This window comes from Mustela erminea, chromosome X, assembly GCF_009829155.1.
Source record: "Mustela erminea isolate mMusErm1 chromosome X, mMusErm1.Pri, whole genome shotgun sequence".
Taxonomy (NCBI): Eukaryota; Metazoa; Chordata; class Mammalia; order Carnivora; family Mustelidae; genus Mustela; species Mustela erminea.
In genome coordinates, this window is record NC_045635.1 from 60,200,619 (window position 1) to 60,226,431 (window position 25,813).

Genomic DNA, 25,813 nt, shown 5'->3' on the forward strand with positions numbered 1-25,813 from the left:
TGGGAATCATGACCTGAGCTGAAGGCAGATGCTTAATGACTGAGCCACCCAGGTGCCCCCCTAAATTCATTTTTTAAATGCTTCTAATTAAGTCTGATACTGAGGCTATATTAAAACAGGAATTACTATGGGATTAAACATTTTTTTATCCTGTAGTAGGAACTGGTTTAGAGAAAGAGAAAATATAAGGGAGCAACAGACATTATGCTCACAGAAGGAGGGTGAGTAGGAGATTTCCTTGGGAGTGGACACTCCCCAGGTCAGCAGACAATACTTAGCTCTTCTAGGTAGTGAAATGCCAGACTGATGGGGGGCTAAAGGTAGATCTCAAGAGGTTTTGTGATTGGCAGATGGGCTTCAATAGGGGCACGTGTAAGGTAATCTATTTAGGGAAGGCCAGATACTACAAACTCTCCCTGCAGGATGGTGGGTGCTGACTTTTCATTTAAGGCCTAGGAACTAGCAAGCTCTAGGAAACCCCATGGACACAGACAGCACTGAAGAGAAAAACTGAGTTTCTTGCTATGGTGAAAAAAGGATAGCAAAGTGTTGAACACTCACAAGAAGGGGATTAAAAGAAAAACAAAATAATTCTCCTTTTACACAGCACCACAGGATATCTTCATTGGTGAAGTTACATAAGCAGCTCTGATCTGCACATCTCAAGAAGGACAGAACAGAGCCCGAGGGGAACAAAGAAAGGCAATTAAAACCATCAATGGTAGGCTCCAAAAATAAAGGCCTTTTCAGTCTGACAATACAGAGGTAGCCAGGAGACATGATCAAAATCATGAAGAGGCTAGAGCTGCTGCTTGATGGCTTGGCTTGCCAAATCCCTTGAGCTAAGAGGCACCTTTGAAGCATACAGTTTTTATTTTTTAATACTTCTGCTTTGTTTTACAACTGCTGGTGATGATGGCCAGTGCAGGCTCCTTTGGGAAGCCCCTGTTTCCACCAGAGGGTGGGAGAAATCTGAGCTGAGTGGGGTAGGAATCAAAAGCACCTCCATCCCCATTACTTACCTTAAGTAATATTGACTTGCTGACTTCTAGTCAGACCTATACTTTCTCTCCTGCCAATGTCAGCAGTGAATTTGTACTGGCCAATCGCAATTTTTATGAATATGAGTTTACCCACTCCCCCTTCCCCGTTCTGTAGGGCTTTTCAGCCCCAATGGTCTACACCAAACTGTCTGCCTACAAGTGGCTGTAATTTGATCCCTAACCACAGTGTAAAAAGAACAGATTTCTGACCTCAACTGTAACACAAAGAATAGAACTCAAGAATACTTTGAACCTTAACCACAGTGTAAAAAGGACAGATTTCTAACCCCAACTGTAACACAAAGGATAGAACTCAAGAACACAAAACGAAGAACATTCTAATATTCACACCAGTGGATGCAAGCAGATCTCCATAATGGGAAGCGGAAATGAACACTGCCAGGCTAATGAAATGACATACATGCAGGTTTTAGCTAAGAAAGTAGCAGACAGGAGATAACCCAGGCCAGCTTGGAAGCTCTGCTCTTGGGAGAGCAGATGGGGCAGCAAGTCAGAGCAAACCAAGAGTGTGGCTCTGTTCCACTCAGCTCTCCTAAACAAGGAATGGCAACCTGATCGATGAAGTATAATGAGCAGTGTACAAAAGCTACATAGGTATACCGTGGTGCTTTTTTTCCCCCAAAACTCTTCCTTGAAGACAAGAATGCTGTGAGATTGGGGGCCCTTTCATCCTAAAGAAATGTTATGCACTTGTTACTGGCTCAGTGCTACTACTGTACCTTTCACAGATGTGGTAATACTTCTCGTCCTGTATGCCGTCCTGAATGGGTACGTTTACACTGTAGTACCGTCCCTTCCCTAGGCCAACATCAGACACGTCACCTGTTCCTGTGAAAGAGAGGAGCATCAGGAGCGGTTTTAAGGGCACAAGCATTAGAAACCTCGAAGGATTCTCTGGCAGGAGTCCAGGACAATAAAAGGTCAAGTAGAAGAATGGTCCTGGATTCATGATGTTTCTAAGGAAATGAAATTAAGACAAATAATTCAGAGACGTAGCTGTTGTAATCAATGTTGGGGAAAGAGGAACACCATAAGAAAATGGAAAAACCTTAGTTTCCACTTGGCTAGATCAAATTAAATAACATAAAAAGATGCACTCCTTTGCTTGGTTTTCCATATGTCTTGGACTGATCTAATATTAGTATGTCATTGCACTTATCAGGATGTTGGGAGTTACACAGGGTATCTGATAGGACAGTAAGTGTAAGTGAGCTGTCTGTTGACAGTCCATAAAAGGCATCTGGAAAAAGAAACAGTATTACATTCCTATCACTGTCACCCGAAAGGACCTGTGTTAAAATTCTGCACAGAGTAACATCAATAAAGTACCACTGGCATGGAACTCTCCAAATACAAAACGTAAGGATGCAGAGAAGAGCTGCAGCATTTCTTCTTCAAATGTAATACTGAACACACAGATTACTTGCCTGGGAAAAATCCCGGGGAGAATTTGTGCAGGGACACTGTCATGACTTTGGAGGTGAAACTGAAGGCATCTTCTACACCTATCAGAGGGGGAAAAAAAAACAGCAGAAGAATCACTTTATATATGCAACTCCCGGTTTGCGACAACTGAAATGCTAGGAAGCAGCTGTGGAAAGTAAGAGAGAGGATAGCAATAATAAAGCTAACAAGCTGAGGAGTAAAAGGAACAAGACCCTTCAGTCTTTGATCTCTGTTGTTACAGGATGAGGTAGAACTCTGGCCCCAAGGGAAGTTTTGGGGTTCCTTTTCAAATGCATGGCAAGTTGTAATTGGACTTGCCCTTTCCAAGCAACAGGATGTCCAGGCTCCCTTAGACAACCTCTTCTAAAAGGTGTGGAAGGCTTGAGCTCAGAATTGAAGCATTATCAATAGAGCTGAATAGAGGGAACTGGCACCATCTTGGAAGTTTTATGTTTTGTTTTGTTTCAGTGGTTCTAGTTAAATTCTTGGGATTTCCCCCCCACCAAAGAAGTACAATGTGGCAATCCTTTGAAAAATCTGACCAATACAAACAGTAGGCATCATGTAGTGAAAACCTAATGATAAAGTGCTTCTCTGTGATACAGATTTGGCTATAAATGCAGTTCACCCAAAGTCTAAGCAGCTTGGAGTACCTCTTTCTTGCCAAAACATGGAAGGCTAACAGTCCTGGCTCCTCCCTTAATAGCACCTTTATAATTGTAAAGCTTGAAGGAGGAAGGCTGGGGAGGGTGCTTTTCTAGAAAGGAGTCTCCTTTCCATTTAAACAGAGGCAGAAAATGAATAGAGGCCTGGGAGAAGGAAGTAACTGTTACGAGCCACTACTTAATTTCAGATAAATGCACTGCCCACCTCCATACCTTTCTTCCCAGAATCACATATGGTCATACTATATTCAGAGAGTCCATTTGTAAAATGGAAGGACTATTAGCAAATTCATGTACTATCCTCTTTTATACTTCAAATAAAGAAACTGTCGCTGTGTTTACTTAATGCTTTCAGTCTTCATTAGAGGCCAAAAGAGACCTTAGAAAAATAGTAACTGTATTTGTGTATCACAGGTATGTTTGAATTTCCCAAGCCTTACGTTTTGCCCTAGGGAGGCAGTTAAAACCAGTTAAAGGCTCCAGGCACAAGGCATTAAGTAAACAAAATAAAACAAAACAAAACATATTAAAATTGCATTTTAACTTAGAAACTGAAGTATAAACAAGGACAATTCATAAAAATCCTGATTATTTCTTGATCCAGAAAGGTGGTACCAATTTATCCTTCTATCGGTGGTGTATGAGGAGGGTTCCCATTTTCTCACACGCTGACTAGCAATGGGTGCTATTATTATTAAACTTAGGCAGAAAATAGGATCTTGTTTAGTTTGCATTTCTCTGAGTGTTAGTGTGTTGAGGACCTTTCCGTATGTTTAGTAGTTCTTTGTATCTCCTCTCATGGGAAATGCCATTAGGTATTGTTAGCAAATCATACTTTAAAAAGGGTCATAGACAGATAGGTGGAGGGTTATGGGGCTTGGTGTGAAAGAGAACAGTGGTTAGGTAAACAAAAGAAGGTGAAAGAGAGTGAGGACAGGCTAAGAGTGCTGGTGAAGCCACCACAGGATGCTGGTTATGGAATCATGGGAGATTTAAAATAAACCAAATGTGTAAGAGTTTGGAGGCAGGGCAGAGGTCACTGGAAGGGAGGTGCTGAAGAGGGGAAATAAACTGAAATGAAACACACCATAAAAGTTGGCTAAAACAGGAAACTCTAAATGGTGTAGAAATAACATTGCAAATGGAAAGAACGGTTTCAGGTGACAGTCATTTCATTCTTACGTGGTTCAACAGAGTTGATTCTATTCTTGAGCTCTGATACTAATAGTTTGAATTTCATACTCATTCATTCATTCAACAAATATTTTACTGAACCACTGCTATATGCATAGTTCTGTTTGTTCAAGCCATTGTGCAGGACAGAAAGAAGTAAACAACTTGATCTCTGCTCTGGAGGAACTGAAAGTTTCTATGGGAGGAGAAGACATAGACACATTAAAGATTTAACTAACAATACAAGACAATATATAATTAAATAGCAAATCAGCGATATAAACAATACAGGACTTGAGGAGGGGAGAGAACTTTCTCGGGCTGGAGTGGTTAGGGCAATTGTGCTACTGTTGGAACTTGAGCTCCTGGAGAGAACTTGGAGAAAAAAGCAAAACTAAGTTAGGAAAGAATAATGCAAAGTCAGGGATGGGGGCAGGAGCACTGAGGCCTGTCTGGGGATCACTGAGTGGAGCAGCCTGGACAGCAGGTAGTGAGTGAGAAGACTGGAGAGAAGAGGCAAGGTCTCTTTCAGGCAAGCCTCAAAAGACAGGGCAAAAAGTGTGGACTTTACCTCAAGGAGCATTGCTTTTTAAAGTGTGGCCTGTGGACCAGCTGGACTGTGGCTAAAATGTAGCTTCTTGCGTTTCGTAACCAGACCTACTGAATCTGAGTATTTGGTGGACGTGGTCCAGGAATCTGCATTTTAAAACGAGCTTCCTGGTGTCACCACGCTACATATGTGAGTTTGAGAACCAGTGCTACAGGCCAAGGGTTGGCCAACCAAGGGGCTACATGGCAAATATTTTAGGCTTTGCCAAGGCTTCATGGCCTTGATTGCTTTTTTTTCCTTTATGACCTTGTAAGAATGTAAAAAATTTAAAATAAAATAAAATAAGATAAAGTTCTTAAATTGCAGGCCATACAAAAACAAGCCATGGGCCAAATGTTACCCTTATTATAGGCAATAAGGAGCCTCTGAAGGTTTTTGAGCAAGGCTGTGTTTGGTGTTGGCTGAGTATTCAGATATTCAATGGGCATGGTTCTCAGAGTAGTATGTTGGTTGTTTTAACTCTTTTCTCTGTTACCTTTAATTTTCTGTCACCATTCCATGGTAGCATCCATCTAGATGAACTCCTTGGGGAGGTCTCCCCCACAATTTCTTCCTTCTTTTTCTGTTTTGGCAGGAGAGCTGATCCTATCCTCTGTCATATACTATTCTTTTCCTCACTTATGCCTTGATTATGTTAGTTTGTCTCCAAAAATCCCTGGAAACAGGGAAGCAGCAATCACTGGTGTGGGGGAGAGGAGGGAATATCCTTAATTAATTTTACCAGATAAGTGTTCCTAGGTCAATGGAAACATGGGTCACACACAGGATTTATTAAAGAAACAGCAAGTGGGTAACTGTCCCTGAAGCTCTACATTCTAGATGGAAAGTACATAGGAGGGCTTGGGTTACACCCTTCTGGTGGAATCTTTTAAGGGGCCATTAATGGTCTGAGGCAAGTCAAGATTCTGCTACTGTTAAAAGTTACAGGAGATGCCCTGAGTTTGGGCAGCACTAAATATTTTGACATTACAAAGAAAGAGGCACAGATTCTGTTCACTGCCTGAGTTGATATTCCTGCTGGTGAAAAATTCAGAGTGTTAGTCTATCATACACTCGTTCAATCTTAAGAAGGAACGAGACTGTCAGCTGTAGCTGCCAATTTCACTTAGAATCTATGCAAAGGGCCTGAGGCAGGTTACTGAGCACTGAGTATACAGTGGACAAGATTCCCACTTCTTAATGTTCTCTACTGGAGAACTTTGCTGGTGGAAGAGAAGGGAGGGGAAATCATAGGAACCTGGTATTCTAAAGCATCTTGGTCAGCATAGGAGGAATTACATTAGTTAGAAGAATCTTTCTTCTACCTACATTAGGATTCTTAATTAGAAAAATTTCAATTGCAACAGGCATTTCTCCTTTTACCAGTCGCTTAGAAGCAGCTTTACTGATAAAAACCTTCTGTCCTAGTAGCAAAGCACCTTTGAAAGTGAAGGGCTTACCATCTCCATGGTGCAGATCCAAATCCACATAGAGAATACGGTCAAATTTCCGTCGCAATCGTAATATTCCCAGGACAGCATCATTGAGATAACAAAAACCAGATGCTTCATCTCTGTAAGAAAACAAGTTGCTATAGCCAAGAGCCAAAAGCAATCCAAGGGAGTCTTTACAGCCAAGGATCTAACCCTTGAGATCTATTCCCTTACAATTCCCCCTTCTTTTAAGAAAAACAAAAATCTACCTACACAGATTACAGAGTAAAATGGCTCAGAATGATCAGAAGATGGAGTGTTTGGGTAAATTACACATTCAAGTTGATTGGTAACATTTTCCAATTTAGGATCTCAGATTTTCAAAGAATTAGAATATTATAACTATATTGGACAAAATAGCACTTTTCTCTAATCATTCGGGAATGATTGTAAAAACCTGTGGTACCCTGGGGTCATCATGATGAATGCTGATTATCACCTACAGGACTTTAAGAAAGCTAGAATCTAGAAAGGGCTTTGAAGATCATCTTGCTCAGCCAGATGTATAAGATGATGGAGATTGGAGTCTCTGTACTGAATCTATGACATAACCTAGAAGTTGTTTCTTTCTTGTTTGAGTAAGTTTTTGCACTTGTTGCTCATAAAAGCTGAATGTAGAATGTACAAAAGCATAACCTCCTGGGCGGCATGTGGTTGCCTTTCGGTAAATGTGATTATTACAAGAAAACTAAAGCAGCCTCCTCTAAAGCTACTGTTTCCTTCACTAAAATTGTCTTCAGCGACTTCACTGGTGTCCTTTAACTTTTCCGCTATTGGTGATACCATGTCACTTTAACCTCTTGTCAACATTAACCTACTCTTTTATTAAAGTGTGACCTACTCTTATTAGCCTACTCTTTTTTATTAAGTTGCCATTAAGTCTTATTGAGTAAATGTAAAAGAGCATTCTTTATCATCAAAACTGTATTACAGTTTATTTTTAAGGCCTCATCCTAAATGCTTCAATCTCTTCAGCTTCCACAGACATTTTAAATACTCAGCCCATCTTTCCCCCAAGTTCTCCCTGATATTTGACTTGAAATAGAATTCTAAGCATAAGCATCATTTAAAATAGCATTTTCAGTACTATGAGATTGTAAGACCTTCATAGTACCTACAGAATGCATAAACTTCTTCATGAAATCTCTTCCATAATAACATTTTCTATTCTGAACAATACCCTGGTTCACAGGCTGAATCAATGAGACATGTACATTGGCAAGCAGGAAGTTGGTAGAAAATATCACTAAACATTGATTTTTCTCATGAAAGTGAACTCAGTGATCACCTAGCAAAAAATAGCTTGGCCTTAGATATGCAACCAGGAAGAAACCAGTATGAGAAAAAGATTCGGCCACTCATAAATTCTCTGTAAATAAGAGTTAAATATGTGACTTTGAAAGTTCCTGGATACTGTTTTCCAATCATGAAAAGCTTACATTTTATAAGTCTACTGTCTTAGCATATCAAAAAAGAGAAACATCAATAACTTTTGGATAGGTAAGATGGGACATTGTTAGGCAAAAAGAGGAGTGTACAGCATAGGGAATGCAGTCAATAATATTGTAATAACTTCGTATGGTGACAGATTGTAACTTATTGTGGGGATCGTTTCGTAGTATATAGAAATGTTAAAACACTATCATATATACCTGAAACCAACAGAACACTGTATGTCAATTATACTTTAATAAAAAATAAATAAATAAAGAGGAGGGAGGGGGGAAGAGGAGAAATACAAATTAATACAGCACATACCTTTCCCCCTCAGAGCCCACAGTTAAGTCAGGGAGACAAGTCGTAAGCACAGGAAAACAGAGCCAAAAAACAAACAAGGCAAGCAGAAATAATACAGTATCTAAAGAAGAATACCAGTGTCTCTAAAAACCTCCTGGGCCCCTACCTTTCCTCTGAGATGTTATTTGTTACTGATCATCCTCTCTATGACAATAGCTTAGATAATATTAATAATGATGATGTCTATAATTTAGAAAGGCCTTTGCATGTACTATTTTCCTAATACGTTCTTAAAGGAGCTCTATTCTCACTGGATTATAGAATTAAGTGCTTAGATAAATAGAATATTCCGAAAGTTCCCAGAAAATAAGGAAATTAAACTTTGAATACTTTTAATGTGCCAAAGGAATATTCCTATAGAAACAAACTCAAATGTTTTAAGAATTCAAGTTGGCATAATTTAGGTAAATCTTTGGCAGACAAGATTGATTTAATAAATTTGGTTTACTAAAATCAGTTATGTCTTTTCTAATTTATCAGGGTTAAGTATAATATACATGTAGATTTTTATTCTATTTGAGTATACTCCTCCTAAATTTATACAGGTTTACTAATTAAATGAGCTAACATTACTTCTACTTAGTATTTGAGACTATGATAAATGTAAATTTGTTCAGCCTAATTGAGTCATTATTCTAAGGAACTTTATTGCAACAGCAATTATGTTTTGTAGTACGTCAGCTTGAAGATAATTTACAAGATCTTTAAGTAACTGAAAACTCTGGACTGATATTAAATGAGTTAATTAATGGAAATTCATTAGATACCTAGATCATTTCTAACTAAGAGAATGCATTAATTACTAAGCATAATTTTGGGTTTATATGCTTTTGCTTCTTTATTTTTACATGCTACAGAGAAACTATGTATTTGGGTCTGTTAATGAACATGTTCTTTTTGGTCACTTATATAAGTTGTACTATAGAGGATATGTATGCATACAGAAAATGGTAGAAGACTGACAGAAAGGGAATTTTATTTGTTGAGATAAAAGTTGGCTAAGGTTTGATGAGCTTATCTATTAGATTTCCAAAAAGAATTTCACTATCAAATATTATATACTGCTGCAAAACTAGAATTTGGTTTTCTCTTTGCTAAAACATAATTTTTTTTACATTATTGGTCTTCTCTTAATAACAGGTTGCAAAGGTTTTGCTTCACTAAGTAATCTTCAATAACAGGCTGCAAAGGTTTTGCTTCACTCTTTAAGTAATCTTCTTCAATAAAAAAGATTTTGTGTCTTACTAGAATAAACTTACATGGGCTATGCTCCCTTTCTTATGGCCTTGATTACTTAAGAAAGCAGTCTTCTTACTTAGGAAAGAGATGAGGTTCTTTTTCTTTCTTTTTTAAAAAAATATTTATTTATTTATTTGTTTGTTTGAGAGAGCTGGAGAATGAGAGCCTGAGAGCAGGCCAGTGGGGGCAGGGAGCAGAGGAAAAGGGACTGCGCTTAACAATGGAGCCCACTGTGGGCTCCATGACAGGACTCTGAGAACATGACCTGAGCCAAAACCAAGAGTCGGTTGCTTAACTGACTGAACCACTCAGGCGCCCCAAGATGTGGTTCTTCATGGTCATATTCCCTCCTACGTTTATGTTAAAAATCTTTTATCATGGTTTTGGTTAAGCAGAGAACCAAATACCATTTTTCAGTAATCCATCATCTTATCTTGATCGAATCCCAGAAGGCCCTGGAAAATCACAAAGGATTTGTTCTTTCACCTTATAAACAGAGCCGTGCTAGAAATAATTGTCTTTATTTGATATGTTACTATTGATGAGATGCACGGGAAGAGTTGCCAAATCAGAAGAGATGCTCAGCTTTCCCTGGGGTAGACTGGTATTAGGCAAATTGTTATTAATATAAATATTTCAGAAATTGTATGTTGTATAAGAAGTTCCTAAAGACCCATCAATGTCCTCACTAGCAATGATTTGTTTCTATTTGTCAGAGTCTTTATGCTGCTTTGTCAGATTTTAGATGACTACAGTATAGTGTTTTCAGTTGTAATTTTAAAATTTTTTGAATGTTAACTTGGTTTCAACTTTTCTTCTTTATTGTGAATCTCACATCTGCTAGGCCATTAGTTTCAATTGGGGGGTTCCCAGCACTTACCTATGGAATTTTATTTAATATATATATGTTTAAGACCTATTCTGCTTAACTGAATCTAACTTGATATTTTTGATATATTTTGGGGGATATTCTAACTGTATGCTCAGTATATTCATGATATATTGCATCAGGATTATTATAAGTTACATTTAAGGGTTTTTTGTCTCTATAGGGATTATGTTCACCCATTTTTATAAGTTATATATAATACCCTGTCTTCTTTGAAAACAGGGTTAATCATTATGTTTATGGACATTCTGTCTAAAACCTTTTTGGGATTGACTTTTATGTTGTTTTGCATGACACAGAAACAACTACATGTCCTTGTCAGTTGCATTATTGTTCTTGTAATGAAGTCTCATCAGATCTTTCATTTTTAAAAAGGATCAGTAGCAAGTTAACCAAAGCTTTTGTACGTCTTTTGCTACTTACAGATGGTTTTGTGTATTTTCATCTGATGTCCCTGAGAGCACTTGCAATCAGGTACAAGCTAGAGTGCTCCATTCTCAACAAAGAAAGGTTATCTCAGAGCCCCATGGAAAATGATTTTGCCAAGTATTGAGTACAGGCTTTAAAAAAGTATATAGTTGAAACAACTTTGTTTCAACTGGTATAGTTGAAACAACTTTGAGACCATATCAACAAACTGAGTCAGGATTTCAAGAACTCTAGTTGACAAGGAGACGGGTTAGTGAGACCGCTGATGCAAGGTCGAGTGGAACAAAAACTAATTACACAGACCTGAATGAAACTGATGAGGGATGATTATGGATTTTGTTTAGAATACTGCTGATGTTTTAAAGCAGACAGACCCATAAATACAGAGAACAAACTGATGGTTGCCAGAGGGGAGGGGTGTGGGGATGGGCAAAATGGGTGGAGTGGGAGGTACAGGTTTCCAGTTGTAGAATGAATAAGTCATGGGAATAAAAGGCACAGCATAGGCGATGCAGTCGATGATGTTGTTCGGTGACAGATGGTAGCTAGGCTTGTGGCAAGCAAAGCCGTAACCTATGGAGTTGTGGAATCACTAAGTGGACACCTGAAAGTAATGTAACATCACAGGTTAACTATGTTTCAATTAACACAAAGAATATTGCTGATGTTTTAATGTTCTATTTTCTGGATGCATAAGGGACTCATTTCTTTTTTTTTCTTGCACCATCTATAACTCATAATAGTTTAGCAAACCATGCTTTTGCAAACAGAAATAACACACTCATAAATGATACCTCACTGCCCGTGCCTGAGCCCTCCAGGATTCAGAAACTCTTGTCAAGCATTCTTATTTCCAGAGCAACATAATTATCTGCATAGGCTCAATAAGAATGATCTGTCCTACCTGTTATCAGCACATGATTGGAAACATTGGTTATATAACCAAGGCCGTGCCTGGAATGTCCTACTTGCCAATGATGCTCACTGAATCAGAGATGATCAGACCCTTTTAAGGAACTAAATTTGGCTTTATTGAGCAATGCATACAAATCCCTCTTGGGAAGACTAGCCTGGTACCTGGTACCTGGCTTAAAGAGTTCCCAGTCTTAGAAGCGAGTAAGGAAGGTTACTTCCTGGCAAGCCCTGGAAGCTTAGGACGTGTTGGAGACCCCAAGAAGAGAGGAATTGGCCCAAATTTATAAACATCACAGATAAAATCTCCGTAGCTTGGGTTCCTAGCTTTAACAGGCTTTAAAAATTTCCAAGTGAGATTTCTTATGAAAACTTCCAGCAAAACAAGCTTAAGAAGGTCTAAATGGTAAATTGCCATTCTTGCTGCACCTTGGTAAATAATCAGGCTAAATCTGATGAGGCTGATTTTTGTTTTTAAGTATTTGTTATTGAGGTTAAATGTACATAATATTAAAATCACCATTCTAAAGTGTATAACTCAGTGGCATTTAGTACATTCATAATGTTGTGCAACTTCCACCTTTATTTAGTTCCAAAACATTTTCACACCTCAAAAGAAAACCTTGCGCTAATTAAGCAGTCACTCCCTATTTCTCCCTCCCACTAGCCCCTGACAACCAGCAATCTGTATTCTGTCCCTACAGATTTACCTATTCTGGACATTTCCTGTAAGCGACATCATACCCTATATGATCTTTTGTGTCTGGCTTCTTTCTCTTAGCGTGTTTTGGGGGTTTGTCCATGTTATAGCATGTGCCAGTGCTTCACTCCTTTTTATGGCTGAGTAATATTCCATTGTATGTATAAACCACATTTTGTTTATACATTCATCTGCTGATGGACTTTTGGATTGTTTCTACTTCTTGGCTCTTGTGAATAGTGATGCTGTGAACATGTGCGTGCAAGTGTTTGAGTACCTGTTTTCAATTTTTTTGAATATATACTGAGGAGTGAAATTGCTAGGACATATGGTAATTCTATGTTTAACTTTTGAGGACAGCCAAGCTATTTTCTATGGCAGCTGCACCATTTTACATTCCCACCGGCAGCATACGAGGGTTCCAATTCCTCAACATTCTCATCAACACTTGTTATTTTCTGTTTTGTTTTTTCAATTCTAGCCATCCCAGTGGGTGTGAAGTGGTGTCTCATTGTTAATTTGATTTGCATTTCCCTGGTGACTACTGATGTCAAACATCACTTTGTATGCTTGTTACCATTTGTATATCTTCTCTGGAGAAATGTCTATTCAAGTCCTTTGCTCATTTTTAAATTGGGCTATCTTTTTGTTGTTGAGCTGAATGAGTTCTTTATATATTCTGGATACCAGACCCTTATGATGAACTTCAATTTATTTATTTTTTTATTTTGTTGCTTGTGGGACCAGCCTTATTTTGAGTTCAAGAATAATCTCTCTTTGAGATTATCTCTGATCAAAAGGGATGTCACTGTTTAGAGAAATTTTGTGTTTCAAAGGAAAACTCACCTACAGCACACCATTCCAGGTTATCAGAAACTATTATCTCTGAGCTATCATCTCTTCATAAACTGCAGGTTCCTGATGAGTATGCAAACTTTGTCCTCTCTGGTAGAGATATAATTGACTTCCTTCCCTATGTGGAAGAATCAGTTTTGGTATCTACTTGGAAATTGGACTGGACCTTGTCACCCTGCCCGAATTGTTTATCCTTAACCAAATTTTCTATTCTTCCACTGTTCTTCAATATCTGGCTAATATCCTCCAAATGAACTTTTCCAGTTTTTCTTCCTCCCACCTGACTTGAGTCACCAAGAACTAAAACTTGATGGCCCAAGTCCTTGTGTTGCCTTATAGCTTCGTCTCTTCTCTGGGATCTGAAGCAGTCCTGCAAGCTAAAGCTCAATGAGTTGATATAAATCTGGAAGAACTGGTCACCACATCAGACCACGTATGACTGGAATTCTCCTTGAACAAGCTTCCACCTAGAACATGAAGGCTGTCTGAGGAAATGCTCAGGTCACGCATGTCCTTCTATGAGAGGTAACCTAGACTCCGGACAGTGTCACCAAGAACACTGACATCTTTGCTCCATGAGTGGTGCTGCAAAATGGATTTTCCTCCATTGGTGTCTTAGAATTCACTTGACTGGTTACCTTCAGATTTTAATTCTTGGCTGCCTCTTTTGTGTAATAGAAGCTTTTATATATTTTTTTCCATTTTAGTTTTCCCTCTTTTAAGATGTCTGAACTCCAAACCCTACAACAACTGACTTTTGCAAGTACCTCTTAACAGATGGTTCAACTGGTTTTAAAGGAGCAGCACTAAGAGTGCTCAAGAGACCATTTCTTAGACCCTGCTTCACCATCCTCAGGAGGGTTACCATTGCCTCTGAGTTGCCTGGCGATAATACTTGCCTTGAACAGTGACATTGTTGAAGTTTATCTGAGCCCTGTGCTTCCCAGAAAGCAGTGATGTTTAAGAACCTTGGCCCCTTTTGTTTTCCAGGAAAAGGTGAATTGCAAGATTCCATCCCATCCCAGCATATTATTCTAAAATAGGACTATTCTAAAATTTCCCAATGACTCCCATAAGACTTGCAAGGGACTCCCTTGTTTACCTGTCTCTGTAAAACCCCAGGCTCCCTTACTTTTCTTTGAGATATTTCTCATTAATAAATGTTCTCCTTATTGCAATAGCTAAATAAAATCATTTCCTCATTGTACAGGGCATTTCTCTTTCACATCAGCAACACACAAATGTATTCAGAGGATAGACCAGGTTCAGCAAACACACTTCTGAAAACTCTTGAGAAATGTGTCTGCAGCATTGTGGTTAGGAAATTTTTAAAAAAGTAAGCTCTACACCCAACATGGGGCTTGAACTTATGACGCGAGATCAAGAGTCATGTATTCTACCAACTGTGACAGCCAGGCACCCCAGGCAATATTTTTTTCCTTTACCAGAAATATCTAGCTTCTTAAATGCCCTGGTGAACTGTAAACTGCAAAGTCAATTTTTAAGAAAAAGCACATGGCCCAGTCAACTGCATTTACTTGCATGTATTTGCTGTTTTTATGTCCATTAGGCCAGAGATCAAGGATGCTTGGATCATGAATGGTATTAAGACATTTTTTCAAAGACATCATATGGCTACCTCACCCAGGCAGAGCCAGATACCTGCACTGTTCAACAGCTGCACTGTTACTGGCAAAGATTTTGCAACTTTTTTTTTTCAGTCCTGGTATCAAAATTCAGCATCATAGATTTCCAGGGTTTACTTATTTGGCCCTTCCTATTTTCTCTTTTAGTGTTAGCATAACTCTTATAATTCTTGACTTTCATTATATCTATTTTGGAACCAGCTGGTAGTATGGTTTGGCTTTTCTCTGTTGTTGGCATATAATAAAAATAACAGGCAACATTTATCAAGTGATGATCCTGTGCCAGGAACTGTCCTAGGTGCTTTCAATGTGTTAACACAATCAATTCTCACAGTGGCCCTGTGAGGTTGATACTATTATTATTTCCATTTTAAAAATGAGGAAACTGAAACAGGGAGATTAAGTATCTTGTTCAAAGTCACGTAGCTAGGAAGCAGTTGGTCTTGAATTTGAATTTAGGCAGTCTGGCTCTTCTGCATATAAGCTTAATCACTTTGGTAAACAGCTATGATACTCTTCTATCAACATTTGTTGCTTTTCCTCTCCTTCATAATTTCTTTTACCTCTCCTTCGTGCCTATTTCTGTCTTCATTTCATTTACAATGTTGCTGAAATTAGTCTATCAAGTCAGTTTCCTCCCACCTCTTTGCCTTTCACGCACCACTTTTCTAGTTTTTCTGCTAGCCTCTCTCCCCTTTGCCATTGTCTGACTTGAATTTAAAAGCCTTTTGGTCAAAAAAGGAACCACCACAGATCCTTCTAGTAGCAAATTTTCTTTCCAGATTTCTCCTACAATATCCCACCAAACTTTAATCATTTCAACTTTCAGGTTATGTGGATTTGGGACAATTTTTTAAAAATCCCCCCCAAAGGCAAGTAAACGACTACGGCCAAATTTGTACCAGTTGACTTTGTGGTGGTCCTCTCCTATATAAACCCAATTTAGCTACTGTCTTAGCACCTTTGGATTTAGAAGTTATACAGGAATATGTGTGAAAAAGGATTAGGTCAAGAAGGCTCTACTTGTTAATAGAAACAAATCCATTAACTGTGTGACAAAACTGAAAATGTTATCCAGGAAATAAAATAAATGTGACAGTAGCTAATTCTACACAGTTCTCACTCTTTCCACATCATTTGGCATGATAAGCAGTCTCTATTAAAGACAAATGAAGGCTTGGGAGAATAGAAATAAGGTAATATTTGCCTGAAAATGAATCAAGAAAAGGGACTATGAATTCATTATGGTGAAAAGTGCTGGAAGGCCACTTTCAGAATTCACAGACCACATTTCCCTTTGGATATTACATATTCCAAGGTAAACGAATGGGAAAAGTGTAAAGCAGTACTATTTACCACTAAGAACCTTAGCTAGTTTATAAACAAAACATAACATCTGCACTACAGAAGAGTCAAAGTGGTGAGTAAGCCCCTGATAATTGATGTAAGATTAATTCCGTTGGGGAATAAATTGAAGAGAGGTCAAGATGAACTCAATCCACTTGTTTACTTTGGACATGCAAAGTCCCATTTTTTGGATCTAAAATTTTTAGCACAGTTTTCTCTGATGACATAGAATTTTCATGTTCTAAACTATGGTTTTACTCAGTAAAGTATAGATTAGCAAGTCAAAGTCTTCACTTGGCTAGTGAATTTTTCTTTTATATCTCTCTGCTTTCAGGGAAGGAAGTAAATGAGAGGAAACCAAACAATTTCCCAAAGTAATTTCTCAGCATATACCCCAGGTTCAGTCCAGATTTAGTCAATATCTGGAACTTTTGGTGATCTTATCCAATTAGTATCAAGGGTGCAGAAAAACTGTGTAACTCTGAGTGCTAGTAGCAAGATTCAATCAGGTCCATTCTTCTGTGCTTACTAAGGCAGAAATCTATAGACACATTTTTTAAAGGTTGGAACATAAAGAATAGCATGCAGGACATTAGGAGAAGGAAGGAAAAATGGCGGGGGGATCAGGGGGAGATGAACCATGAGAGACTGTGGACTCTGAGAAACAAACTGAGGGTTTTGGAGGGGAAGGGGTCGGGGGTTGGGTGAGCCTGGTGATTGGTATTAAGGAGGGCACATATTGCATGGAGCACTGGGTGTGGTGTATAAACAATGAATCTTGGAACACTGAAAAAAAAATTAAATTAAAAAAAAAACCGTACTGGCCATATAAAGAGGTCCTGTGGTGCCCCATAGGGCAATACTAATACAAACTCAATAAAGGTTAACTATTATTATTATTTAAGATGGACCATGGAGCACAGATAGTATTTCAACAGGTGGAGATAGGAGAGAAGGCAAATGAAGCAGGATAAATAACAGAAACAACTGTTTGGAGGCAGGGAAGATCAAGACATGTGAAGAGAACACAGACTAATCTGGATTTTAGAGTACAGTTAGGGAAAAGTGGAAGTTAAGTTTGCTGTGGTAGATTTGGTGGCAAACTGGAAAACTTTTGGAGGCTAGACTTTCTGTTTGATTGGACAAACACTGGAAAATCATTAAAAATTTCTGAGCTAAAGAAAAAAAGTCAAATTTATGTTTTGAGGGAAAAAATCTGGTAAATGAGTCAGCTGGATAGCAGTAGAAAAGCATGACAAGTGGATAAATGAGTTGCAGAGAGGGGATGGGACCTGGAGCTGAGGTGGTGGTTTTGGGACTAGAAAGGAGGGTGAGCCTGGTGGTGGGTATTAAGGAGGGCATGTATTGCATGGAGCACTAGGTGTTGTACATAAACAATGAATCTTGGAACACTACATCAAAACCTAATGATGTACTGTATGGTGACTAACATAACATAATAATAAAAAAAAAGCTTAAGAAATATGTATAAAACAAATAAAAAGGCTGGTGCAACTGTTCCCTAAACCAGAGAGTTGATTAACCAGAACATTCCATTCCTGAGCATTCTGATTAATCAAAAATATAACTTTTTACTTTAAGCTCTAAATTAATGGACTTAAAAGCCTCAATGGTTTAGAGTTGAGGAATTAAATGTACTCTCTTCCTCCACAAGAAAAATAACATTTTATGTAAAACTGATGGAAACCGTGCCTGCTCAACCTTTCTAGTTAAATAGAAAAAAACACAAAAGCACTGGCAAAGCCCTGTCTCAGGCTTAATATATATGCATTTATATTTCGGCACCTGGTCTTGGCACATAAGATGAGTGTCTCAGGAGCCAAAGACTTTATGTGCTTGCATCCCCAACCTACGTAATACACCCCATTAAATTGGCTGGAGTTTATATTAGGTGTGGATAGGAGGAAATGCCATTCTGCTCAGTGAACTGATCACAACCTCTGCCGAATCAGGAGAGAGAGAAGAGTGCTTGCTTTAAAAATGCAGGGAATGCTTTTCAGACTTTCTGGCTTCTGCTGATGCAAATCTAGGGTAATTTAAAAAAAAAGATTTTATTTATTTATTTGATAGATAGTGAGAACTGGGAACACCAGCAGGGAGAGTAGGAGAGAGAGAAGCTGGCTTCCCACCGAGCAGGGAGCCTGATGTGGGGCTGGATCCCAGGATCCTGGGATCATGACCTGAGCCGAAGACAAGACACTTAACAACTGAGCCACCCAGGTGCCCCATAGGGTAATTTTTTGACATACAAGAAAAACATATGGGAGCTCCTCAAACGTCCTTTTGACTATAGGATTAATGACAAATTTTACCATGTATTACTGAAACTGTTCAAAACCTGGACTGAAAACACCTATGGTTTTTCCTCATGTTATATCTATGTTAATTACAATATCAAAAAGACAAACTATAAAAGGCGTAGCATTATTTTTCACACCTTTTCTGCAAACAGATGACTAGCTACGTTCTGAAATTTTGTTCACAATTATACATATATTCTACTCAATATTTTTCAGCTGTAGATTGTGACTTCCTAGCAAATTGATAATTATTTCTCTTTAATACGGAGGGAACTTTCATAATTTGTCTCATTATTTACAAGAAGGTGTTAAGCCCAAGCAGGGAGTAAAGGGGCCTGGCTGGCACTCAGAGGCTTGGCTGGACAAGACTCAGAATCGTTTTGGCCATCCCTAGGAAATGAGCCTTGAAATCAAACATTATTCCTAGTCCCCAGCAGTACTGTGGCCTTCTTCTGATACCTCAGTCTCAGGCAGTCTGCCTAAGAGGGGACTCTGTATGCAGTCAATCTGCGGAAAGGTGCTGAGGACTCATTCTGTGCTCTGTCTCTGTATTAAGGGTTGTGGACAATGCAAGATGTCCTGGAACCTGCCCTTCAAAAGACAGTGACTCAGTAGAATTCAGCTGTAAAAAAGGACAAATACATATTTTTTGAAAAACCCATAAGGTGTGCATGAATAAGCATTAAATTATATGGTATAGACTAAATTTTTTTCAACTTCCAACCACCTAGACCTAACCTGGGAGCTTTCTTCTAAGAGGCTCAAAGGACATATGATCTCATTTACTTGTATTAGCTCCATGTAAAGTAAGGGAAGAAATGGCTACTCCCAGGGTACTTAGGGAATTGGCCACATACTACAGAGGGGTCCTATATTCCTCCCAGTGTTCCCTCCCTATCACATACTTTACATTGCTTATTCTAAGTTTCTAAAGCACAATTCTGACAATGCTATTACCCTGCTTAAAAACCCCTCAATGAGTCCACGTGCCTGTAAGAAAAAAAGACCCTTTCTTTAGCATAGCACATACACAATGCCCTTCCTGGTCTTGGCCCTGCCTACTTTCTCAAGCTTCTTATCTCACCATTCCCCTCAAGTACTTAGAATTTAACCACACTAAACTTTTCTCCCTATCCCAAACATAGGATATTCTCTAAGTCTCTGGGGCTTTGTGCATATGTAGTCTTGGATGCTGAATGACTTCCACCTCCTCTGCCAACCTTTACCTATCCTTGAAGATCTGGCTGTGAAGACAGCCCTAAAGTTCCACATTCCTTTCCCAGGCAAAGAAAGTTGATACCACTTTTGTACTCCAGAAGTTTATTCAAACCTCTACCACAGTACTTATCAGACTGGCTTGCAAATGATTACTTCCTGTACCTGTCTCCTCCACTAAACTATAAACTCTTTGAGAGCAAGGACTCTATCTCTTACTCATCTTTATACCTTCAATATCTAGCACAGTGCTTAGCACATGGCAGGCTCTGAAGAACACATTTTTTTTATTTTAAAGGTTTTATAATGATGAAATGTCTAAAAAATGAAGAAAATGATTTTTATTTTTTACCTTGGATAAATGAAAAATAATGTTCAGATTATACATTTACAAATTCAAATGTGATAAACTAGAAAAACTTTGGACCAGATCACTAAAATTGGACTGATCAGTACCCAAATCAGGAAACTTTAAGGCTCCGTGACTCATTGCTCCCCCCACCCAAGAACAAACAAACAAACAGAGAAACAAAGCATGGATTTATGTAGAAGCTGGTTCTAGATCTACAGACATGTCATTAGTTTTTTTTTAATGTGTTATTAAATAGGGAGTTTTGCATTAAATATATCCAAAATATAAAGTTAGATGTGGCAGTTTTGTTTGGTAGACACACTTAAAATGGAAATGACCTGAATCAATTGGCAAAGTGGGTGGATATTACTAGGGTAAAATTTAATATCAAAACAAAGAAGGTAATTCACTGATGTGAAACAAACTAGGAAAGTGGAAGATACCCTGTAAGGTCGTATTTGAACTGGTTCTCAGTACTGTAACACAGCGACAGACTCCTGGGAGACTGCACAGACCATCTTGATGCGTAGCCTCAAGATCAATTTATGAAATAAACACCTTATTTAACTCATGGCTAGTGCTTCAAGCCAATGGATGGCTTTACATGTAGAAAGAACCATTTGGTGGTATGTTTGTCTTTGTAGTGACAAATACACGCACAAATAGCGTTTGCTGGCAGTAGTGTCATCTTTAAATATTGAAGACAGAGATGTAAAAATGGCATGAAGGAATATCAAGATATGCATGTTCAGGCATAGATAAGATCTGTAGTTTTTTTTTTTTTTAAAGTCAGCTCGATGCCAAATGTGGGGCTTGAATTCATGATGCTCAGATCAAGAGTCACATGCTCTACTGACTGAGCCAGACAGGTGTAGTTTTTTTTAAAGTTCTCTTCAGCAGCAGTCTGTTGTTTATTTTTTTTTTTTCCAAATGAAATTTTATGTGAAATCCCAATATAGAAAATAAACAAAATCAATACCGCTCTGGTTAAAGTGTGACACTTTGGTGGGGGGGGGGCAGTTCCAGAACCTTATATACTTAGCCACCCCTTTACTTCCTGTAGTTGCCACTGAGGCATCTTAAGGAATCCTGGGATAGATACTGCGGAAAGGTCTCTACATGGAGAGAAAGGTTAGCATAGATGACTTCTGGTTCTTCCTGACTCTGAAAGTCTATAATATGATAATCCTCTCTCTAATATTTAAGATCAGTCAGGAAGTCAGGATTTTATTCCACTTATGGAAGAGTCCAGGGGAGGACAATATAAATGACTAAAGGTTCGAGAAATAATAATTACTTATTGGGCACAGGTAACAAAAGAGGTCTATCTCTTCCTTCATCCCTCAGCATATAAACTTGTATTGAGCACTCGCTCTGGTCCATAAATAAAGATGATACAGATCATACAGATAAGCCTATTCTCAAGGACTTCACAGTGTGTGTGTGTCGGGGGGTGTTGGGGGTACATGGAAGCAGATGAAAAACACACACAAAAAAACAAGAAAACAACATACTCTGACAAGCAACATCACAGAAATAACACAGGAATGTGATAGAGAGTAACAGGGTGTGTGTGGGTTACTTCAGATAGGTTGGTCAGGAAAGATTCTCTGAGCAGGTGATATTTAGACAAAGACCTGAAAAGTGAAAAGAAACTCACCCATACTGAGATGAAGTCTTCCAGGCAGAGAGAACAGCATGGCAAAAGCTCTGAGGCAGGAAAGAACTTCCTTGGCCTATTTGAGAAGCTGAAAGGCCAGTGTGGCTGGAACACAGTTAATGAAGGAGAGTGGTACAAGATGAGTTCTGATGGGACCAAATTACAGGGGCCATCCCAAGGAGTTTGGACTTTATTCTCAGTGGGATAGGAAACCTTTGGAGGGTTTTGAGCAGAGGAGGGGTAGGATCTGATTTAAACTATCGTTTCTTCTACGAAGCAATGTTGTATAGGTGATCACCAGCACAAGGAAAATGAGCGGAACTGCATCAGGAGAAATTTGGTAGCACAGAGGAAATTTGGAAGAAATGTTGCCAAAAGAGGTTGAAGAGTTTTATTTTATGGCACAAAGCTAATTTCTTGGCATGATTTAACAAGCAGCCAGAAAGATAATTTCTTTAGCCTTCTTACAGCTGTCAGCTTTGACAATTTATCCCTGGTGTCAGAGTCACTGGGAGAGCTGAGGCTCCATTTAAGTCTCCTCTCGATGCTTCTTTCATTAAATTAATTGCTTCTAAATTGCTTATAGCAAAGCAGCAAAAGATGGCAAAAGGCAGAAATACAGTACTTCCTTTTTCCAAAGACGCCTGGAAATGTGATTTTTCTCTATAAGATTTTTTTCTATAAGAACCTACCTTAGTACTTACTTATGAGTTAGTTTACCAGCAAGTTTCCTCCTGGCATCTGAACCTCAAATCCCAACCTTAAGTCAGTCTGACCACCTGTTTTTTCTGTTCCCAAAGCTAGGAAGGTCAAGTGCTGCTGGAACAAACCATGTAACTGCAGATGTACACCATTATACATTTATGGTTCCTGATCACAGGTGGGCCTTCAAGGCTGCTCAGTAATAGTTTACTTCCCTCTAGCTGTCTCTTTTTCACTCCTTACAATGGATACTATAATCTCACTCACACCCAAGAGCTCCTGATAAAAATTCCATTGCATTCCCAATAAGATCCAAAGTCCTACCATGGTCCACAAGGCCTTGCATGACATGCCCTTTATCAATTCCTCTGTCCTCTCCTGCCCTTGTCTCCATTACTGACTTCGCTCCAGCCACATTGGCCTTCTTGCTCTTCCTAAGAACATCAAATGGATAATGGTGTGCATCTGCAGTTATACGGTCTGCTTTTGAGGGACTGTCAAGATTATTTTCCAAAGTGGCTGTACCATTTTACATTCCTACCAGCAGTGTATGAGGGTTCTAATTTCGCCTGTTCTCACATGTATTTGTCATCATCTGTCTAGTTGATTTTAGCCATCCTGGTGGGCGTGAAATGGTATCTTATTGTAGTTTTGGTTTGGGCTTCCCTAATGACTAATGATTTTGAACATCTTTCCTTGTGTTCATTGGTCATTTGTGTATCTTCTTGGTATAAACATCTATTCAAATCTTTGCCATATTTTAACTGGGCTATTTGTCTTTTTATTGTTGAGCTGGAAGAGTTCTTTATATATTCTGGACACAAACCTCTGATCAGATACAGGCCTATCCATTTTATTGTAATTTACTTTATTGTGCTCCACAGATAGTGCCTTTTTTTTTTTTAAACAAACTGAAGGTTTGTGGTGGAAACAGCAAAAGAACTAGAATTAGAAGTGGAGCCTGAAGATGTGACTGAATTGCCACAATCTCGTGATAAAACTAATGGACAAGGAATTGCTTCTTATGGATGAGCATAAAAAGTGGTTCCTTGAGATGGAATCTACTCCTGGTAGAAGCTTCTTTAAATGGCAACAAAACATTTAGAATATGATATAAACTTGATTGATAAAGCAGGAGCAGGTTTTGAGAGGATTGACTCTAGTTTTGAAACAAGTTCTACTGTGGGTAAAATGCCATCAAACAGCCTCACATGCTAGACACACTGTTGAAAGGAAGAGTCTGTACATGTGGCAAACTTCACCATCGTCTTCTTTTAAGAAACTGCCACAGCTGCCCCAACCTTTAGCAACCACCACCCTGATTGGTCGCCAGCCATCAACACTCAGGAAAAATCTTCCACAGGCAAAAAAGAGTATGACTTGCTCAAAGCTCAGATGATTATAATTTTTTGGCAATAAAGTATTTTTAAATTAAATATATACTTTTTTAGACAGAGTTTGTTATTGCAAGCATGGAAGATTACAGTACAAACATACATTTTTTATATGCCCTGGGAAACCAAAAAAATTCATTTTACTCACTTTATTGTGATATTTGCATTATTGCTGTGGTCTAGAACAGAACCTGTAATACCTCCACGGTATACCTGTGTATGATTTGGGAATGTTTTCTCTCATTCTGTTGGCTGTCTTTTCACTTTCTTGATGATGTTCCTTGAAGCCCCAGAGGACTTAATCTTGATGAAGTCCAATTTATTTATTTTTTTCTTTTGTTGCTTATGTTTTTGGTGATATAGCTAAGAGGGCTTTGCCTAAGCCAAGGTTACGATGATTACTCCAATGCTTTCTTCTACAAATTTTATAGTTTTAGCCCTCACATTTAGGTCTATGATCTATTTTTAACTGTTATGTATGGTAGGAAGTAGAGGCTCAATTTCATTCTTCTGCATGTGGATCCAGTTTTGCCAGCACCATTTGTTGAGAAGACTATTCTTTTCCAGTTGAATTATCTTAGTACCTTTGTCAAAAATTAATTGACCATAAATGTGAGGGTTTCTCTCTGGACTTCCCATTGATCTCTATGTCTAACCTTATGACAGCACCACACTGTCTTGATTATAGTGTGAGTCCTCCAACTTTGTTCTTTTTCAAGATTGTTTTGGCTTTCTGTAGGTCCCCTGCATTTCCGTATGCAGGGATCAGCTTGTCAATTTCTACAAAAAGCTAGCTAGGATTTTGTAGGAACTGTGTTGAATCTGTAAATCAACATGGCAGCATTGCCATCTTAACAATATTAATTTTCTGGTCAATGAACATGGGATCCCATTACACATTATATATATGATTCACAGTTACAAGGAACTCAGGCCTAACATAATCTTTAAAGGTGAGATTAAATGAATTTTTTGTAGCTTTATTAAGGTATGATTTAGATACCATAAAATTTACCCATATTAAATATAAAATTCAATGATTTTCAATAAATTTACTGAGTTAGGCAGCCATCACCATAATCTAATTATAGAACATTTTTATCCCTCTAGTAAGATACCTCATATCTATTACAATTAATCCCTATTCTAACCCCAGAGCCAGGCAACTAATCTACTCTCTGTCTGTATAGATTTGTCTTTCTGAACATTTCATATAAATGGAATTACACCTTACATGGTCTTTTCTATCTGTTTCTTTTACTTAGCATATTTTTTTCTTTTTTTAAGGATTTCTTTTTCTTTTTTTTAAGGATTTATTTTGAGGGAGAGAGAGAAAGAGCGCGCACATGTGTACGAGCGGAGGGAGGGGCAGAGGGAGAGAGAGAATTGCCAGCAGACTCCCAACTGAGCATGGAGCCAGATGTGGGGTCTGATCTAATAGCCCTGAGATCATGTCCTGAGCTGAAACCAACAGTCAGATGCTCAACTAACTGAGCCACTCAGGTGTCCCTACTTAAGATAATTTTTTAAATTAATAGAGCTTTCTAGGACAGTTTTAGATTTACAGAAAAACAACACATAGAACAGAGAGTTTCCATATACCCTCTTCCCCACATATAGTTTTGCTTATTAACATCTTACATTAGCCTGGTACATTTGTTGCAATACTGATATATTGTTATTAAAGTCCATAGCTTATATTAGGGTTCACTCATAGTGTTGTATGAGTTTTGACAAATGTATGATGTCATGTAGCCACAATTATAGAATCATAAAGAATAGTTTCACCATCCTAAAAATTCCCTGTGCTCTGCCTAATTATTCCTCCCCTCCTCTCTGAGCCCCTGGTAATCACTATTATTTTTTTTTACTCTCTCTATAGTTTTGCTTTTTTTCAGAATGTTATATAGTTGAAGTCATACAGT

General features: G+C 38.4%; 1 protein-coding gene across 6 annotated transcripts in view; it reads right to left on the bottom strand.

The window, feature by feature from the left end:
- The window catches only part of HDAC8 (histone deacetylase 8), a 221,868-nt gene that overhangs the window by 151,387 nt on the left and 44,668 nt on the right, over positions 1–25,813 (bottom strand). For 3 of the 6 annotated variants that reach the window (XM_032331391.1, XM_032331392.1, XM_032331394.1), the window contains exons 5-8: positions 21,793–21,897; positions 6,398–6,510; positions 2,492–2,569; positions 1,784–1,892 (exon numbers count right to left, since the gene is read on the bottom strand). In XM_032331391.1, coding sequence (XP_032187282.1) covers positions 1,784–1,892; positions 2,492–2,569; positions 6,398–6,510; positions 21,793–21,897 — 405 coding nt within the window. Of the gene's footprint in view, positions 1–1,783; positions 1,893–2,491; positions 2,570–5,269; positions 5,638–6,397; positions 6,511–21,792; positions 21,898–25,813 lie in introns of those variants that run through there. The other 3 variants (XM_032331393.1, XM_032331398.1, XM_032331395.1) reach the window with 2 other exon arrangements.